General features: G+C 62.2%; 2 protein-coding genes across 7 annotated transcripts; one reads left to right on the plus strand and one right to left on the minus strand.

Moving 5' to 3' along the window:
* The first annotated feature begins 693 nt into the window (after positions 1 to 693).
* Positions 694 to 11,473, plus strand: LRRC47 (leucine rich repeat containing 47). Its single transcript, XM_081055304.1, has 7 exons — positions 694 to 1,323; positions 6,223 to 6,678; positions 7,550 to 7,666; positions 8,353 to 8,468; positions 9,013 to 9,115; positions 9,385 to 9,474; positions 9,634 to 11,473. Exons 1-7 carry the CDS (start codon positions 709 to 711, stop codon positions 9,868 to 9,870), a joined length of 1,734 nt encoding a protein of 577 aa, XP_080911430.1. The 5' UTR covers positions 694 to 708; the 3' UTR covers positions 9,871 to 11,473.
* A 1,563-nt stretch (positions 11,474 to 13,036) lies between these two features.
* SMIM1 (small integral membrane protein 1 (Vel blood group)) lies at positions 13,037 to 16,404 on the minus strand. Of its 6 annotated transcripts, none has more exons than XM_081055309.1 (4): positions 14,847 to 15,371; positions 14,338 to 14,363; positions 14,028 to 14,247; positions 13,037 to 13,826 (listed from the first exon to the last, which is right to left on the minus strand). In XM_081055309.1, the coding sequence occupies exons 3-4, from the start codon at positions 14,135 to 14,137 to the stop codon at positions 13,700 to 13,702; spliced, it is 237 nt and encodes a 78-aa protein (XP_080911435.1). In that variant the 5' UTR covers positions 14,138 to 14,247; positions 14,338 to 14,363; positions 14,847 to 15,371; the 3' UTR covers positions 13,037 to 13,699. The 6 variants fall into 6 exon arrangements, with proteins under 6 accessions (XP_080911435.1, XP_080911432.1, XP_080911431.1 ...); XM_081055306.1 differs by lacking the exons at positions 14,338 to 14,363; positions 14,847 to 15,371 and adding exons at positions 15,977 to 16,006; positions 16,274 to 16,404 and having other exon boundaries at positions 13,041 to 13,826; XM_081055305.1 differs by lacking the exons at positions 14,338 to 14,363; positions 14,847 to 15,371 and adding exons at positions 15,841 to 16,006; positions 16,274 to 16,404 and having other exon boundaries at positions 13,041 to 13,826.

Consider the following 16,404-nt stretch of genomic DNA (forward strand, 5'->3'; position numbering starts at 1 on the left):
GGCCGTCCTGACCCGGACACCGGGCTGGCCCCGGGCGCTGAGCGCCGTCACCGTCACCGGGGCTCTGAGCGTCCGCGGGCCCCGCAGCCCGGCCGCTGGGAGGCGGGAGGCGTCCGCGGGGCGGTGCCGGGCGGCGGGGCAGGAGCGATGCGAGCGCGGCGACCGGCACCCGGGGCCCGCGGCTCCGCCCCGTCCGCCCGCGCGAGTCTCATCCTCCCGCAGGGACCCGGCGCCCGCGGACCCACGCGGAGGACGTGGCAATGAGCGCGCCACCCCGCCCTCGGTCACAGGGTCTCAGGCAAGACCCGCGGCGGCGGGGCGGTTCCCGCGCCCCCCCAGCGTCTCCGTCGCGCAGGAAGCCGGGCTCCGCCCGGCGGGGCGAGCACTGCCCAGGATGGTCCCTCGGACCCGGGCTCCAACGTCCGGAACAGAGGCGCCGGGGGCATCGGCCCGGGTGGGAGTGGTCCGCGCGGGAACCGACGCCCGGGGCCGCCGTTCCGCCGCCGCCACCCGCGGCCTGACCCACGCGCAGTGGGTGGAAACTTCCAGAGCCGCCGGCCGCTCCGCGTGGGGAGGACCCTCTCCTCCACGGCTCTCGCGCCGCGCTCTGGCGTCGGACCGCGTTCCGCAGGCTCCTTCCGGTCCTGGCCGGAAGTGACGCGCGCGCCCCGGAAGCACGCTGGGAGCGGCCGCGGGAGCGGCGGCGCGATGGCGGCGGCGGCGGTGTCCGAGGCGTGGCCCGAGCTGGAGCTGGCGGAGCGGGAGCGGCGGCGGGAGCTGCTGCTGACGGGGCCCGGGCTGGAGGAGCGGGTGCGGGCGGCGGGCGGGCGGCTGCCCCCGCGGCTCTTCACGCTGCCGCTGCTGCACTACCTGGAAGTGAGCGGCTGCGGGAGCCTGCGCGAGCCGGGCCCGGGCCTGGCGCGGGGCCTCCCGCAGCTGCACAGCCTCGTGCTGCGGGGCAACGCGCTGGGGCCCGGCCTGAGCCCCGAGCTCGGCCCGCTGCCCGCGCTCCGCGTGCTCGACCTGTCGGGCAACGCGCTGGAGGCGCTGCCGCCGGGCCGCGGCCTGGGCCCCGCCGAGCCGCCGGGCCTCCCGCAGCTGCAGAGCCTCAACCTCAGCGGCAACCGGCTGCGCGAGCTGCCCGCCGACCTGGCGCGCTGCGCCCCGCGCCTGCAGGCGCTCAACCTCAGCGGCAACCGCCTGGACGCCTTCCCGGCCGAGCTGTTCCGCCCGGGCGCGCTGCCCCTGCTCAGCGAGCTGGCGGCCGCCGACAACCGCCTGCGGCGGCTCAGCCCCGACGTCGCCCACCTGGCGTCGCTCAAGGTCAGCGGGCGGCCGGGCGGGGCGGGGGCGGCGCGGGCGCGTCCCCCTCGCGTGGCTGGGAAGCGCCCGCGGGTGTCGGTACCTCCGGGTGCCGTCCCCGCCCCCGTTCGATGGAAACTCACCCGGCGCCCACCCGCGGGCTTCGCCCACCCGCGGGCTTCGCCCACCCGCGGGCTTCGCCCACCCGCGGGCTTCGCCCACCCGCGGGCTTCGCCCACCCGCGGGCTTCGCCCACCCGCGGGCTTCGCCCACCCGCGGGCTTCGCCCACCCGCGGGCTTCGCCCACCCGCTGCGCGCGTTCCCGGCGGCGCTGAGCGCGTGGCACTGCGGGCGGGGCGTTGGCGAACCTGCCCCCAAAGCGGGACAGCGGCAGGGCCCCGCGTGTAGGCGTTTGGGGCCCCACGCGCGTGTGACGCGACTGCGCGAGCCCGCGGGGCTGGGCCGGGCTGGGCTGGGGGCCGCCCGCTGTCGTGCGTGAGCCGCCCGGGCCCCGCCGTGCTGTGCCGGAGGCCGGGGTCGCCCGTGGCGGGGTCTCCAGGCCCCGCGGACGCTTGGCTCGTGGCAGGCGCCCCCGAAGCCCGTCGCGGCCCGGACACAGGTCGCGGAAGTCGCAGGGCCACCTGTCGCGTGTTCTTTCCCCTCGTCTTCCCCACGTTTCGTCTTGAACAAGGCAGGCCCGTGCTGCTTCCTACCGTCCGGGCAGAACTTCCCCCATAAACCCGGTGCCGTTCGGCAGCGGGTCTGTTGGCAGCAGGTGGCTCTTAGTGGCAGCTCGTTTTACAAGTATGTCTGCGTGTCGGGGGGTGTGTAAGAGAAACAGGTGAGACCTCTGCAGAGCGACACTGCTTGCTGGCGACTGGGAAGAGGCTGTGCGGGTGACCCCAGGACCCCTGGGCTCGCGGGGTCGCGGTGGGCCGAGCTGTGGCCCCTGCGGCGTCACCTGAGTGCCCTCGGCCATCGCGTTTCCCTCCAGTCCCGCTGCCCCCCAGCGCTGTGCACCACCCTCTCTGGCGCCTGCGCTGTGCAGACGCCCTCCCTGAGGTGGGGTCATAGGCGGTGCCTCGTCGCCGGCCCTGGCCACCGTTTTTAGACTTGGCTCCATCCGTGTCACTTGCAGACAGACCTGTTTCTTGGCGAGGGTCATGCAAACGCCACTTGGAACCCCATTTGGGCTTAGATGCCCTTTGGGGGCCTTTTCTAAAAGGACGCCTGGTGAGGACTAGAACTGCGTGGACGGCCTTCCTGCACGCGCCGCAGGTGTGAGTGCAGAGCTGTCCTTGGCCTTCCTGGCGCTGTGGGGAGACAGCACGAGTGGGGAAAACCAGGCTGGGAAACAGCGTGTGGGTCTCAGCCCGTCTCTGGTTGCCCGTTGGCGCCTGCACCTGTCTCCTCCCCTGTGAGAACGGGCACCTCGCTGCCCATGAGGACAGGTCACCCACACTGAGTTACAGCTCCCCGGCTGGAGCTTCAGATGACAGCCGTCACTTTATTGGTCAGGGCTCTCGGTTCAGGGCTGGCTCAGCGGGACAGTCACTGCTCCGCTTGATCGCTGTGGGCTCAGGGCCGGCTCCTCCGGATGCTGGGCTGGCTGGGCTTCCCTCCGTGTCATCGGGGACCTCTCCCTCCCTCTCAGGTCAGGGCTCCTCAGCACAAAGCAGACACTGCTAGGCCTTCTTAAGGAGCTAGACCTGGAACTAGTGCCCGGTTGTGTCTCCTGCGTCCTGTTGAGTAAATAAAGCCCAGTCCAGCCTGGGGGAGCGACGTCACGGGGTGTGAATACTGGAGTCGCCAGGGTAACAGCACACAGGCCTCTGCTTGTCCTAATCTGGTCCCCAGAGCCGGTGCATTGGTGCGCACTCCCCAGGGAGCCGCCCTGGGCGGTGGCCCCAGGGCTGACAGCTGTAAAGACCTGACCCTCCTTCCCTCCCCATGAGTCCCCGCGGCGTCTGCTGGGCTCGCCTTCATCGTCATACAGGCCTCCGACCCTTCGGCTCCCACCTCTCCGGGAGAAGTCAGGGTGTGCGGTGGGCTTCCCCCGGATTTGGACATTCTTGAATGGGGTTCTGTTCCCCGCTGGACTCCTCTGCCAGGGCTGCAGTGCACCAAGGAGAGGTGGCGCCTCATGTCACCGCTGCCTACCTTTCAGGTGACCCAGACCTGTGGCCCTGCCTGTCAGAGCAGTAGACAGGACAGAAGTGCCCCCAAACTCCTGTAAGGGGTCAGGAGGGCACCTTAGCTGAGAGGCCACACCATGCAGGAGTCGTTCCCACTCGCGTGGGCCAGTGTGCTCACATATGGGACTCCTCCCACAGGCAAGTTTCACAGAAATTAAACTGTGAAGGTGAAACCTTTGTGCAGTAATAAGAGAAACGGAAGTTAAAACAAACACTTCCTCAGTGTTTTTATTTTCTCCGCTGCTGCTGGCGGCGGCGGGTTCACTTAAGTGCCAGGGGACAGTCCAGGCCCCCGCCCCCCAGGAACGCGCACGGTACCTTACACACCTGCAGAAGCGGAGGCTTTGTCTCAGGCTCACACCCCCAGACACATCAGACCCCTTCCCGGCAGCGTGTCCCATGCAGAGGGGACGTTCCCACCAGGCAGGCGGCCTCACTGTCCAGGATAGGAGGCTGTCTCCTCCCCCCCCCCCCCCCCCGCGCCACTGTTGTCGGTGTTTGTGTTACCTGCAAGAAAGGAGCGAATGGCTGACCTCGGTGTCGGCTCCAGGCGCGAGCCTGGAAGCCACTGTTAAGTGATTGTGGGTCTCCTGCCCTCGGGTTGGACCCAGCTTCCCCTGTGAGAAAGCCTGTGCCTTTTGTCTCCTCCACGATTCCCACTTTGTACCCATGGCCCCTTCCATTCCGGGTCATCTCCCCAGGTGCGACCTGCGGACCCCACTTCCTGCTGAATCTGGCATTTGGTGTCGGGACCAGTCTGCTCTTGTCAGCCAGTCTCCACATCTCTGCAAGGACCCCCACGTCTGTGCCTTGGCACCCCCAGGACCCTGTCTGCTGCTGCTTCCCTCCACCTCTCTCCCCCCTCCTCTCCTGAGCTGCCACTTACGGCACTGCTCTGAAATGCCTGCTATTTGGTGATTGTTGCCCCCCCCCACCCCCCAGTATCTCGGTACCTTTGTCCTAAAACATCTCTGGTTGGAGCTAGGAGCCCGAGAGCCGCGGCCCCGCCCCTCATCCTCCCCGCTGGCTTTTGGTGGGAGGGGCTGCCAGGTCACATGCAGGTGGGGTGCAGTCCGTCTGCCCCCCCTATCCAGCCCTCTTCCCCTGCCCCCCGCCAGAGTGGAGAAAGGCCTGGAGAGGCACAGCATGGTGACAATTGTAAGAAGTGCTAGTAGCCCGGTGGCCCCTCGGCCGCTTGGTCCCCGGTGGTGACTGAAGACCACGTCTGGTTTACTTTGTGGCCCTTGTCCTGCTTTCATCCCTGTGTTGACTGTGAGCTGGACGCCTGCTCCACAGGTGCCCCTGCTTCCTTGAGTCCTGGCTCTGCCTTTGGTGGCTCCTCAGGAATGTCACTCAGCGCTGACACTCAGCGCTCCCAGCGCTCCCCACTCTGGTTCTCCTGGCAGCCTGACTGCTTCAGTCACAGGAGTCAGACTCGTTTTTAGTTTCCTTCTTATCTTGGGGTCTGTGAAATTTCATTAAAAGTGTCGTCTGCATCAGCCAAAGCTGATGGCGTCTTCTGAATAATCGCAGCCCCTGCCTCTTTTCAGTTCTAATAAAATCTGCCACCTACAGTGGCCCGCCTGCCGCTGTGTCACACCCCAGCCAGGACCCGACTCATCGCTGGCCAGTGTGTGTCCTCGCTGTGCTGTGAGCGTGCGTGTAGGGCTGCCACCGCGCTGTCATCCTCGCTTTGACTTGGGTGTGGTCCACGCAGGCTAGGCGCAGACCCCACGGCCCAGGCCTCCGCTCTGGACCGGTCCCTGAGCCGCAGCCCGCGAGAGTCCCTGCCACCCCTTGGCTGCCTCACTTCCCAAATGCCTGTCCCTGGGGACACTGCGACCAAACCCGGGAGGGTTTATTCCAAGGCTTTCCTGTAAAACCCAAGCCCCAGGGCAGCACTCAACAGTGCCAAGCAAGGCCACCCAGAGCTTCCCGCTGGCCCTGGGGGAAATGACCAAAAGGCACTTCTGTGCAGCGCGCAGTGCCCCTGAGTCTGCCGCTGGGGCAGTCGTGCTGGGATAAGGGGTGTTGTTGGGCCTCCTGGGAGAGAGGACCCTGCCCTGCACTGCCATGCTGGTGTAAGGGCCCCACCTGCTGGGAAGAAGGTTCTTTCTTTGTCCTGGAATCTGGCCACGCCCCTTAGTGTCCCTAAGCCTGTCTGTGACCTTGTAAGGTGGCTGCTTTGCTTGTTTTCATCATTGTGTCAGTCCGACTGACAGTGCTGATAGAAGGTTCCTCCCCATGGGCCATGGGCTTCCTGGGCCTCCTTATGGGGCCGACAGCTGTGGCCCCTGCACTCTTTCTTGGGTCATGACCGGCTGAGGACCTCCCTCCCGCATGAACGCCAGCTGGCCATTTGTGGGCCCACAGATGTCCCGCTGGTGACGTTGCATTGCAGTGTGTGCACCGAGGCTGCCTTACTCCTGCTGTGTTCTTTCTAGCTCGTTTGACTTAAATGTCTTAGGACCACTTTCTGCGGCGCCAGCCTCATCTGAGGTGCTTCTCTGCTCCTACCAGATTGCTCGGCCCCTTGTCCCTCATGGTCCTGGCGGTCCATAGCTGTGACCACCAGGAGGCTGTGGTCACGACCGTGTTTTATGGAAGCTGCTTAGGCCGCTGACCGCAGTGCTGGCCCAGGGGCATGATGGGACTGACGGTGGCCTCCATGTCCCCAGCCGGGCCCAAGTCCGGGAGTCTGACGCCATCTGCGTCCCCCTTCCAGACGCTGGACCTTTCCAACAACCAGCTGAGCGAAATCCCGGCGGAGCTGGCCGACTGCCCCAAGCTCAAGGAGATCAACTTCCGCGGGAACAAGCTGAAGGACAAGCGGCTGGAGAAGATGGTCAGCGGCTGCCAGACCAAGTCCATCCTGGAATACCTGCGCGTCGGAGGCCGCGGCTGCGGGAAGGGCAAGGGCAAGGCCGACCCCGAGAAGGAAGAGAGCCGGCGGAAGCGGAGGGAGAGGAAGAAGAGGGAGGGCAGGGAGGGGGAGGAGGAGGAGGTGGACGAAGCCTGCCGGCTGCTGCTCCGGGTCCTGCACGTCTCCGAGAACCCCGCACCGCTGACGGTCAGGGTGAGCCCTGAGGTCAAGGACGTCCGGCCGTTCATCGTGGGGGCCGTCGTGAGAGGCATGGACCTGCAGGCCGGGAACACGCTCAAGCGGTTCCTCACCTCTCAGGTGGGTGCAGCCAGAGGTGGGGGCTGGGGAGGAGAGGCCATGGGGCAAGTGACCTTGAGCGAGCGGGCTCAGGGTGTTGGTGGGGGTGGCACGTGGGCCCTGAGCGTGGGGTGCCTTGCACACACAGACCTGTGAACCTGGCTTGGCAGTGGTGGCCTCCTGCTCTCCACTCGCAGCTGAGCCATAGTTCTGAAAACAGCTTTGTTGCCATGGAAAATTGGCATTCCTGGAGTTTCTGATGCCTGGTGGACGTCCTGATGGCTATAATTAATCATACATTTAGTTTCACATACGATGGTATTGAAATCGTCAACTCGCGCCAGCATGTTCTTAGGTGAATTATTTCGTTTTTGTTTAGGTCTTAGCTGGATAAACTTCCTAATCTGTCCTCGTTCTGTGCAGTCTGCCCATCTTTTAAAATCAAAAGCACATCTTTGACTTGAGAAAGACCCCCGAGGGTGGCCCTGTGGGGACAGGCGGCTTTCTGAAGATTCATGTATTATTGGGTCTTACGAATCCTCCCTCTTGGAGGAAGCAGAGGGCATGCGAAGCCGCGAGGTTAGAACTCACAGATCAGTGTCTGAGAAGAAAACATGCTGAGCTTATTTTTCTTTTCAAGTCCTACTTTTGTTAATTCAGTCATAAATTTTAGTTCAAGGAGGGTTTTTTGAAGTCTCATATTGTGTTCTAGAGTTAGGGAAAGAAGAAATTCTGCTGATAGACAGATAAAACAGTTTTCTGAGGTTGGTGTCACAAAACGAATGTTTGGCTGGGGAGGCGGAGGAGGGAGGCCGCGGTGCCGAGGGCCGGGCTGGGGCACCTGCCCCGCTGGGCACGCTGAGCTTTGCTCGCCTCTCATCTCATGTTGCAGACGAAGCTCCATGAGGACCTTTGTGAGAAGAGAACAGCAGCCACCATCGCAACCCACGACCTCAGAGAGGTGCGGGGGCCCCTGCTGTACACCGCCCGCCCACCACAGGACCTGCAGGTGACACAGCGCCCCTCCTGGGTTCACAAGGGGAGGTGTTCTTTGTGCTTTTGAGAAATACGCCCACTAGAGATTGCATCTGAGCATTTGAAGATAGAATCAGACACTGCTTCTAGCAGGTACCCTAAACAAAATAGGCCATGTTTACAGTCACTTTGGGAAGAGAGCTCCTCAAGGGAGGTCGTAACTTGAGAATGATTTTCTTCATTTGCTCGCTAACTTTTAACCAAAAATGTATGGTTTGTATCCCAATGGCAAAACCCCTAACTTGGGGCTGACTTGAGCGGGGGTTGGTCTGTTGCTCCTGCTCCACGTCTGTTGCCGTCGGTGGCGAGCTGCACGCCTGCCCTGACAGGCTCCCCTGCTCCCCGTCTCTCCTCGGCATCCCAAGGTCCACAGCCCTGGAACGCAGCTGTGTGTTGGGCGGGTTCAAGGTCAAGCTCAGTTTCAAAAGCACTTGAGTGTTTGGGCATTCGGGCCCTGGTGACCTCTGAAGGCACCGTGTGACTACGTGTGCTGCCGAGGCAGGAGAACGGTGAGCTCCTGGACTGTTGTCACCTGTCCCTGTCGTGGGGGTTAATGGAGGAGAGAAGTGACAGTTAGAGCCAGAATGAATGACAGGATGGGTATGTCTTGCAGCTGTGAGCTCGCTTTCCTGTGAGCTGACCTGAGGTTTGCACCCGCAGATCATCCCCCTGGGGCGCAGAGAAGTGAAGGCCCAGGACCTCATCCGGCAGCTGCAGCAGGAGGCCGAGGAGCAGCGGAAGCAGCGGAAGCGGCAGACCGTCTCGGGCCTGCACAGGTCGGCTCTGCGGGGCGCCTGCTAGGGGCAGGGCGGCCGGGGGCGTGCGGACACTCCCAGGAGAGCCCTGCATGCTGTCCTCCATCTCAGTCATTTGGAGAAATACCCCCAAAGTTCATTCACTCTGCTATTAGGGATTCTTATGTGGGCTAAATACTGTGGGGGGAGTGTCCTGTGGGCATGTCAGGGAGGTGATGCCAGGGCTCGGCGTGCAGTCTGGTGTCACGTCACAGGAGGGCAGTCCTCAGTACAGGCACCAGGGACCCAGAGAGAAGAGGGAATCATGTCACCCACTAGCACTGGGAAGATGGCCCATCAAACCCGCTGCGTCTTACCCAGACCTCATGGGCTGGGAAACGCACCAAACACAGATCCCAGGCCTGCCGTCATTAGCCCTGCTGCCATCGCGTGCAGACACGGGTGTGAGCCTGTTAAACGTGCCCTTCGTGTTACACTTACTTGGGCTGAAGAGCTTGATTTGTCTGCTTTAGCCTCTCAGTGTGTCTCTATAGCTGTGCCCATAACGGGCTTTTCTCCCTCTCAGGTACCTTCACTTACTTGACGGAAGAGAATACTACCCCTGCCTCGTGGATGCCCAGGGCGATGTCATTTCTTTCCCACCGATAACCAACAGCGAGAAGACCAAGGTGGGCGGTGCCTGAGGCTCTTGCACGCATAGTTACCACCGTGCCTGTGGCCCGAAACCCCTTCGCTCTGCTCCCTCCTGCACCAGGCCGTCCTGCATGCCTGGTGTCACACCCATCACCTCCCGCGCTCCGTTCTGCTCTGTGTCTGTCATAGGAAGGTGACAGTGGGCTTGTGTGATGCCGTTGTATAGGGTTTTCTTCAGGTTCAGTGTCGCAGTTGCTCATGTCTACTTTTGATAATTTTATTCTTTTTCTGAAATCTTTTTAAGATTAAGAAAACAACTTCTGATTTGTTTCTGGAAGTAACAAGCGCAACGAGTCTGCAGATCTGTAAAGATATCATGGACGCCCTCATTCTGGTGAGTAAGGCCACCGGCTCCTTCCGGGTGACTGGCCCCAGGGGACAGAGCGTGGCGTGTCCTGTGTTCCTGCCACGCTCCACACAGCTGCCTCCTGTGGCAGCGTCTTCCGTGGGTCGCCTCTCATCTCGAGGTTAAAAGGACATTTTTCACTTGTAGAAAATGGCAGAAATCAACAAATACACTTTAGAAAATAAAGAGGAGTGCTCGCTCTCAGATGTGGAAGGCGACGCCACCTCGGGGCAAGTGTCAGATGCCAGTGCTGAGAAGGGCGGGCCATGCCCGCTGCTGGTGGAGCAGGTCCGGGTGCTGGACGAGGAAGGGCACCTGAAGGTAGTGTACCCCTCCAAGACGGACCTGGGCTTCTCCGCCTCCCACGTGACCGTGACGCGCTGACCCACTGAGCCAGAAGCCAGGCTGCGGCAGGGCGCCAGCGCTGTCTCCTCTGCAGGGCTTGCGTGGGCTGTGAGATACCTCGTCACATTTCACCTCGGCCTTCTCTAAGCTTCCTGCATTCTTTGTTGTTTCCGGAAGGCTTGGTTGTGAAGGTGTGCTACTTGTCATGTGCTGAGACTGTCCTGCCCACAGCTCTTACTAAGTTCTTTTATGAAGTTAGTCAAATAGCAGATGTTCTGAAGTCATGTAGACACAGCCCATGACTTTTCGCGGGGGAAAAAGCCACTACAATTGGTTTGAATGTTCGGTTCTAAATGGAGACGCTGAACAACATGCATTTCGTTGAACTGCACAATTATTTTTCTACGATGTCACATCTTTTAAAATCACACTGCCAGAGAAATGTGCAACGAGTCATGTTCTCCAGCTTGCGGTAAACTTTTTATAAAAAAATTTTGTTCAGTAAATTTCTGAATGTTGCTATTGGCTGCTTCTGGGGTGGAGCTGCACGGAGCCTTCCAGCCCAGGGCCGCCCATCCACCGGGCCGGGCCTAAATGTGAGAAGGATCAGTGGACTTTCAAAATCGCTGGAAACGAGCACCGCAGTCACAAGCAGAGGACGGCAGGACCGCATCTCGGTGGAAATGCACAGGTTTCCCATCGCAGAGTAGGCTTCCAGGGTGGTTCCCTGTACTTTGTCGGCTGTCACCAGCAGCTGACAGACCGACGGTGGCAATGACTGCAGGACTGAGGTTTTGAAACCAGAAGGTGTGCGCCCCGCGACTGGGTCTGCACCGTCTTTTACTGGAGGTGTTTAGTTTTCCACATCACAGGCCTGGACCGTCTGTGTCTGCATGTGTTCATAGTGTGTGCACACACACGCGTCCGTGCCCCTCCCTGGAGCCAGAATGTTCCTGGGTGTAGGAAGCCAGCCAGGGGTAGAGCTGGTGCTTTTTACTGACCTCACTGTTTTACGTTCTGGCTGAAATCTGGGGAACTGACTCCTCAGCTTCTTCTTATTTAGTGACACCATTTATTAGGTGGCCTCTGACCTACAAATGACAGTTTGTGTGTTTTGTCATTTTGGGGGGAGCATTTGAAAGAGCCCCACTTAACCCATGCAGTTAAGCATCAGAACCACCTGTGGAGCGTACAAGCAAAGCCACATGGTCCCCAGAGCTCAGCCAGCCCGCTCCTCAGGACATGGCGGGCTCACTGCCAAGCCTTCCCGTCGTCCGTGGGCTGATGCGGGTGCCACATGACAGCTTTCCTTTCTGCTGTGTCCCCCCATCATGTCATGCCCCTTGGCAGTCGAGGCTGCTGGTGCTGTGGCTGGCATGGGGTGGTACGTCAGTGGAGCCCAGCCGGGAGCTCCGGGCTGGGGAGGCCGCAGCCAACTGCCCTCGGGCTGCGGGGACTTAAGGTTCAGTGGCCACAGCGTGTCACAGCTTCAACCCTAATGTTGATGAAGCCACTGGTGCTGCATCTTTGCTGATGCAGCTCGAGTCTGTGTGAGATTTAGAACGTACTTCACGTACGGCAGAAAGCTGACATTTTTTTCTTTGCCAGCCCGACCCTCTAATAAAAACCCTAAGAACACCGAGCTCCTTCTCAGTGGGTGTCTTCCTGCCGGCATTTCTGGAGGTGAGTGTTGGGAAGTGTCTGGAGAGACTGAGGACCTGTTCGGTACCTGCCTGCTGGCCCTGCCCACGGCCTGCCAGGCAAAGCAGGAGACACTGAGCAGCCAATCACAGGCCAGCCCAGAGAAGCCTCTGCCCTAGACCTTAGAACCCTGGGAACCAGCTTCCTGCCGGTCCTCTCGGCCCAGGAAGCAGCTAAGGACCCCCCAGCAGACCATCAGGTTCCTGAATCTTTGGGGAGGAGGCTGGGTGGTGACTAAGTAGGCTCCTGTCCCACCCTTCCAGGGCTGTAAGGACAGTCCGGGGTACATGACCATGGGGCCAAAGTCCCTCCATGGACCCAGCTCCTCAGGTCTGGCTGGGGCCCCAGGGGTCACATCTCATGGAGAGAGCGTGTGCTCCTTGGGTGGCTTCAGCCTCCCCCTCAGACAGGGCAGGGGGTGCAGATGGAACCCACAGGAAGGGGACACTGTAATCCACCAGGGAACAGGCTGGGGTACCTGCTCTCCATCCTGAGACCTGCCGGGCATACAGGGCACCACTGGCCAGATCCATTTGGATCTGAGCTGGCCTCTGCCATCTGCTGCCACCCATGAGGTTCCTCTGACCCCAGAGGTGTTTATGAGGTCCCCGTGGGTGTCACCCAGCGATGCTGGGCCGAGCTGGAGGCTCCAAGGTCCACCCCCTTTCTAGCAGTGCCCCTCCCCGCCCCACCCACGGCCTAACCCCGGGCCAGTCACATCTGACCTATCGCCAGCAGGCCTGTTCCTCCCAGTGGCCCCTGCCCACGTCCCCACAGCCCCCACGCCAGCACCTGTTCTGCGATGGCAACAGGGTGAGACCAGAAAGGGGGGGGGAATCAGCTGTGCCCCTCCCCAAATGTGGCCAATGCGTGGGGCCTCTGGACACAGGTGCTGAGGCCAATACCAGACACACCCGTCCCCCTACCCCTAACCCGCTTCCTGACCGCACCCGCAGCAGGCCTTCCAGGGCCCAGAACCCTGCTGACCTCCCTCGGCCAAGGCCAGGGGTCACCTGAGCGGTGCAGCCCCACCTGAGGCCTGCCGGTTCAGTGGGGTCTGCCCCTCCCTGCCAGCTCTGCCTCATCTCAGGGCCCACGAGAAGTGACTGTCCCTTCTTTCTCAGCCTCAGTCCTGGGGTGCCACTTCCCTAAGATGTGTCTGGCAAGGGTCTGTGGGGCCTGACCTGAGTTTGCAATAGGTGAGGCCTGAGCATAAGGCCCAGGAGGGCACTGCTGAGAATGGGAGGCCAGGAACTTAAAACCTTGTGTGGTCAGGTAAGGCAGGGACAGTCAGGCTGTCACCTGTCCTGCTTTCTTCCTGCTGGAGGGCCAGCCAAGCGGGTCACATTTCAAGGCCCAGAGCCAAGTAGGAGGGGTCACAGGCCTCCTGGGCCATATGCCCTCCAGCTGGCCTCCCGTGGGGGTGGGGTACTGAGTAAAATCACACCTGGCCTAGGGGACTAGTGGGAGAGGCTGTCGTCCCTCCGTCATTCCATCCATGATTCGTTAGTTCAGCATGTTTAATGACTGTCTTCATGCACAGCTCTGCCCTCCCACTGGGCCGCCCGTGTGCTACACAGCCCAGGGAGAGCCATGGCCCTGTACTGGCTGCCGGCGGGGGAGACAGGTGGTGGTCTGGAACCAAGGCCAAGGCCAGGGCGGGTCTCAGGCCCTGGGAAGGAGGGCAGAGGGACACGGCTACCCTGACAGCCATCCTTGCCCAGCAGTCAGAAGGCCCAGAGGGCAAGGGCCCTGCCAGGGCCACACCATCGCCCAGGAAGAATGCACACCTGGGGCCGCCAGGCATGGGTCCGCCCAGTGTGCCAGGGACCCTGGCCTGTGGGCCCAGCCTCGGTACATGTTGCAGCCGCAGAGCAGGGTGATCCCTGGTCTCCAGGCTACGTGAGCCCCTGGGGGCTGCCTGTGCGCCCATGTAGGGCCGTGAAAACTGCAGTGGTATCTGCGTGTATCCTGTGCTGGGTCTGCCCCTGGGGTCTGTATGGAGTGGAGGGGCCTGTGACTGCGGGGAGGGGCTGGGTATATGGCGAGGGGAGTCTCTGTACACAAGGTGTGTATACAGGGATCCGTGTAAGTGGGGGTCCGCGCATATGGTGGGGTTCTCATAGACGGGCGGTGTCCCTCCCAACTGCCGGCACTTGGCCGGCAGTTATTTGCACTTGTGCACGAAGTAGCCGGTGACGTAGCCCAGAATGAAGACGGCCCAGAAGACGGCCACGCCACCTAGCACCTTCATGGCGATGCCCAGCTTGCCCGAGCACAGCTTCTGGGAGAACCTAGAGTAAGAATTGCCGGCAAGTGAGCCCCAGGCGGCCCAAGTGGATCAGGAGGCTGGGCTGGGGGGGAGGAGTCCTGAGGAGCCCAGCAGGGGTCCTTAAAGGAGGTGGCCGGGGAGGTGGAGGACACAGGCTGGCTCAGACTGTCAGGAGGGCAGAGGCCACCGGGAGGGACGGAGGCAGCTCTTCCCCAGCCCTCACCTCTCCCCGCTCGAGGCCTCCTCCGTGCTGGACGCAGCCGCCGCGCTGACTTCATCCCGGCTGCTGTCGTCCCATCTGCTGTACTGGACACCACTGTCCTGGAGCTGCATTCCGGGGCTGGGGGACTGCAGCGAGCGGGCAGAGGGCGGCCGGGGCCTTGGCGGTCAGTCGGGGAGACGGAGGAAGGCGTTCAGGACTGACGTCACTGTAGAGCACAGCCCTGGCGAGGACAGTGGGGGAGGGCTCTTTCAGGGTGAAGGCCTGCCTGTGGGCCGGGGTGGCACTAAAGTGGGTTGGCTCCTTTACGCACATCATCTCTCTTCTGCCTTCTGCCTTCTGGCGTGACGAGAAGCAGAATGGTTAAGCCACTTGCCCGGGGCCACACAGGAGGCAAAGCGTGGGAATGCTAACCCGGGGAGGCTGAAGTCAGAGAACCCTGCCCTCAGATATGTGAGAGGCTGAGTGTCCACCCAGCCCTCCCTGCGGGCCCCCCCAGCCGGGGTAGGACAGCATGGGTCCTTGGCTGGCCGATAACTGCTTTCCTCCTTCCGTATTCCAGACAAATAAGGCCCCAGGGCCATCTCTGGGGGTTGGGAAGGAAAGGGATGGGGCGGCAGCTGGTACGGCCTGTCCGGTTGGGGGAGGCCTGGCAGCAGCTGTGTGCTCTGCCTGTTAGCCTTAGTCCCTCCTCCCCAGTGCCTTTGGGAGAAGCCAGGGCTTGGGGGGTATCTGGGCCTGCTGGTGGTCCAGGGGCTGGGGAGGCAGGCGGCAGCAGGGCTGAGACCTGGCTCAGCCCCCACCAGCCTGGGAAACACTGACCTTGATCCCAGGTGACCTTGGACACACAGGCTTCGAGTCACAGCGGGCCACTTAGCTGCTACAAACCAACCCAGAAAGTCACGAAGCCAGGCAGGTCTTACCCCTGCCACGCCTCGTGTTCACCCTTCCTGAACCTCAGGCCAGCGGGGAGGAAGGAAGGAGCCTGTCCCTGGGCCACAAAGCCTTTCATTGGTGGGGGCACTTGCTCAGAGGCGGCCACTCAGGCCAGTTCTCAGGCCCGAGGGAGGTCACACATTTGTAGAGTATGGGTTCTTTCCCAGGGTGTGTCCTGGAGAGGGGCTCTGCGACGACTCTGTTAGCTACCTACCTCACTAAACCCCTTCCCTCCAGTGGGCACAATCTTTATCTTGTTCCAGGTAGCAATGTGCCAACCCAAAGTGACAGCCATGGGCTAACACTAGCTTAATCCCCTGATCCCTGCTTTCCTGTCACCCAGATGTGGGCAAGGTGCTGGGAGGTGCAGTGGGTGGGTGGGGTGGGGGGGCACTTTTGCTTTCATGAGACAAACAGCAGCCACCTCCTTCTTCCTACCTTGATGTGATGGCTGGAGCTGCAGCAGCTGCCTTGCAACCCCAAATACCCTGCCACCCCAGCCCTGATGATACAGCCTCTGAGAACACCCCGAGGGCCCACCCGGGGCTTCCTGGTGTGAGGGCGGTCAACCCCAATCTAGTCCAGCCGGGGACGATGGGCTCGGGTCATTGCAGCAGAATGTGTTCCAGACTGATGGAGATTCTGGCTCTCAAGTTGTCCTGCTGGGACAGAGCCACCGGAAGCGGGCGAGGTGCCTAGAGCTGGGCTCCTGAGGGCTTCCCTCACGTGCTCAGTCACTGTCTGTCCAGCCCCGCGATGGTCACACTGTGTCCAGAAGCCTGGGGCTCTGCTGCCTGGCAGGGCGGCCTGCCAAGCCCTGGGAGCCTCGGGTTCCCCCCAGCACCTCCCGGGAGCTAGTGAGGACGCGGGCTGCACATACCTTAGACCACCTCGCCCCCAAAGCACCTCTGAGGAGCCCAGAGTTTACAAAGGGCGAGTCCCGGGAGGGGCGGTGGGGGCTGAAGCCTCTGGGGCCCAGGAACATAGCTGCTCAGAGCCTGGCCAGCGGATCTCACCTCCTTCCCGCCCGCTGCTACGCCTCCAACCTTAAAAAAAAAGGTGAAAAGAAGCGGCCGTGTCAGGGGTCGCAAGGGAACTGGCCCTGAGGTGTCCCCAGGCGGCCCGCATCTGGCCGCTCCTCGGCGCGTCAGGCCCTGGGTCCCTCCCACCCCCACCCCCACCCCCGCCACCCCTGTCCCCGGCCGGCCACTCACAGGCCGGGTTGGCCGCCGCCTCGGAGGGCCGGGAGCAGCCACAGCAAGTCCCCCCGACCCCAGTGCACGAAGAAACTCCACCACGACCCCGCGTCTCACCTGGCGCCTCCGCCCCCCGACCGCTCCGCGTGGCGCAGACTAGAACCGGGCGCCGAGGGACGCACAGAGTCTCGGCGGGGCGGCGGCGGGGCGGCCGCGAGGCTCCGGAAAAGACGAGGGACCCGGGGAGG

Source organism: Rhinolophus hipposideros, assembly GCF_964194185.1.
Source record: "Rhinolophus hipposideros genome assembly, chromosome: 8".
NCBI lineage: Eukaryota > Metazoa > Chordata > Mammalia > Chiroptera > Rhinolophidae > Rhinolophus > Rhinolophus hipposideros.

Bases quoted from the DNA above. Each gene is read 5' to 3' on its own strand.
- LRRC47 (XM_081055304.1), top strand. From the start codon at position 709: ATGGCGGCGGCGGCGGTGTCCGAGGCGTGGCCCGAGCTGGAGCTGGCG. The intron at 8,469-9,012 runs GTCGGCTCTGCG...TCTCCCTCTCAG, and splicing joins ACCGTCTCGGGCCTGCACAG to GTACCTTCACTTACTTGACG. The intron at 9,475-9,633 runs GTGAGTAAGGCC...TTTCACTTGTAG, and splicing joins TCATGGACGCCCTCATTCTG to AAAATGGCAGAAATCAACAA.
- SMIM1 (XM_081055309.1), bottom strand. From the start codon at position 14,137: ATGCAGCTCCAGGACAGTGGTGTCCAGTACAGCAGATGGGACGACAGC. The intron at 13,827-14,027 runs GTGAGGGCTGGG...TTCTTACTCTAG, and splicing joins GAGGCCTCGAGCGGGGAGAG to GTTCTCCCAGAAGCTGTGCT.